Raw genomic sequence first — 2,006 nt, 5'->3', positions numbered from 1 at the left:
ATCTTGGTGTCCAAATCAAGATCATGCTCTTGCTTTCTCTCTTTATATTTTTTGTAATGTTTATGCTTTGTTTTCATTAATATCAAGTTTATGCCTTTCATTTCCTTTCCTTTACTTAGTTAACTTTTATCTTATTTATGTTCTTATTTTATTTATCTATTTTTCTTTGTTTATCTATTTTTCTTTCTTTTCTAAGTTTGGCCATCTTATTATTAAGTTTATGCTTTATCCGTCTATACGACTATCGACGTTAATTTTTTTTTTTACAGACAAAATTAGCAACAAAAAGAGAAATTACCAACAATCTAGATGTCGACAAACAGTTTCTGTTGATGATTTTTACCGTTGGAGTGTGTTTTTTACGCTGACGAAGCAAATCCATCGATAACACCGTTAATGACTTTAATGCCATTAATGGCTGCATCCCCATGATCATCCGGATTGCTCCCTTTGAGAATCATCACCACAAGAGCCACTATGAAGGCATAATCAACATTAGGCATAATCGCGAGATTGTGTCTTCCATGCACCTGCGTTCACATAATAAGAAAAATACCGGCATGAGATATTAATTATGAAGACAACTTTCTTGATTAAAACAATAATCGGTTTTAGTGTAAAGGATGTAATGAAATCTGGGATATTTCTACGACAGCCTCAGCCACATACATATAGTTCTATATGAGAAGATGATGTTGGCTAAATTTATTCAATATTGACATATTTCAGAAATAAGTTTTGCTAATGTTACCTGTGCAAGCATGGTATTGGAATCTCCAAGAAGTATAGAGCAGGAACTCTTGCTGTAGCCTTCTTTGACCTTGAAATCAGGGACCTCTCCTAGGTTATTACCCAAGAATACGTCTAACTCAGTCTTGAATTGGAACAGCTTTGATTTCTTGGCTGTGAAAAGCAAATCACTCTTCTCCTTGCTTTCTCCTCTAAAAGCCTCCCACCTCCCATGCATGGTCCTTATCTGGAGAAAATGAGAAATTAAACACGCGGTAAGAAATTGATATCGGATTGACTCTTATCGTTGTTGTGATGGTTAGATTGAAAAAGACGAGAACAAATGACAGAGAGCAATTAAACATACCTTCTGCCTGAGATTGACAAGGGTGTTTCCGGCTGCATCTTTCAGAAAACGACGATCATGTAGGCTTAATAGTTTACTCTTGACCTGGAAGATGAGGGTGCCATTAATGTCAGACACCTTAAAATCACTGTTGACGGCGAGCTCAACAGGGTACTGTGCCAGGTACTGTGGCCCTATTACCACCACTGGATGCTCCACAGGCGGGTATGGTCTCATAGCTGGAACGGGGTTGAATGGTGCTTGCCCAGTAGCCATAATCACAGAAACAAAATATTACTCGAAGAAATAAACAGAAAGAAAAATAGCTAAATTTCTATATTATGCAAGTCTTGATGATGGTTATAGAAGTAGTCTTAGGGAGGAATAATAATGTACGTATTTTATAGTGCCAATTAGCCCTATGTCATGTCTTTAAATAGAACAAAAAAAAAGGCCCTATATTTTAAAAATCTTATGACGTGTATTTGGCAGCCAGGGTGATTTTTAAAATATTTTTAGGGCAATTTTCTTTTTCATTTTAAAATAAGAGACACATGAGGATTTCATTTTCACTATTGTTTTTTCTGAAAACAATAATCAAAAGTCAACTGCAAAATAATTTCAAGAAACAAAGAAACAATGGCAACACGGCTTGATTTTTAGTCGTAAATACTGCAACTTGGAGCATTGTGGTGGTTATTATTTTTCAACTTGGAACACATCAAAAAGTTACAGTGATTTTTTTTATAATGTTTGATATTGTGGTGGTTAGGATCTTTTGATAGACGCAATAAAAATCGAGTGTACCAGCTCTTCAACACTACGGCCGAGAACTTGTAGGCAGCTCATAGTATCTCAACCATTGGAAGATCCTAACTAGTATCAAGCATCCAATTTGAGGAGTTCATGGCCTTAAAACAACAATACGAGT

At 35.7% G+C, this 2,006-nt stretch overlaps 1 protein-coding gene and 1 long non-coding RNA gene across 4 annotated transcripts in view; one reads left to right on the top strand and one right to left on the bottom strand.

Annotated features, from left to right (window-relative positions):
* Window positions 1–1,110, top strand: part of LOC105114933 (uncharacterized) — a 28,771-nt gene extending 27,661 nt beyond the window's left edge. Inside the window, exon 3 of the long non-coding RNA XR_840243.1 lies at window positions 1,082–1,110. This is a non-coding gene — a long non-coding RNA (uncharacterized LOC105114933). The remainder of the gene's footprint in view (window positions 1–1,081) is intronic.
* Window positions 1–1,455, bottom strand: part of LOC105114934 (protein LURP-one-related 15-like) — a 32,691-nt gene extending 31,236 nt beyond the window's left edge. Inside the window, exons 1-3 of one of the 3 annotated variants that reach the window (XM_011011667.1) lie at window positions 1,097–1,455; window positions 752–976; window positions 266–530 (exon numbers count right to left, since the gene is read on the bottom strand). In XM_011011667.1, the coding sequence (XP_011009969.1) occupies window positions 360–530; window positions 752–976; window positions 1,097–1,351 (651 nt within the window). In that variant the 5' untranslated portion in view covers window positions 1,352–1,455 and the 3' untranslated portion in view covers window positions 266–359. Of the gene's footprint in view, window positions 1–265; window positions 531–751; window positions 977–1,096 lie in introns of those variants that run through there. The other 2 variants (XM_011011669.1, XM_011011668.1) reach the window with 2 other exon arrangements.
* Between the last annotated feature and the right edge of the window lie 551 nt (window positions 1,456–2,006).

Source organism: Populus euphratica, unplaced genomic scaffold (assembly GCF_000495115.2).
Source record: "Populus euphratica unplaced genomic scaffold, PopEup_1.0 scaffold604.1, whole genome shotgun sequence".
NCBI lineage: Eukaryota > Viridiplantae > Streptophyta > Magnoliopsida > Malpighiales > Salicaceae > Populus > Populus euphratica.
The sequence above is the reverse complement of the archived record's forward strand: the minus strand, read 5'-3'. Positions and strand labels throughout refer to the sequence as shown.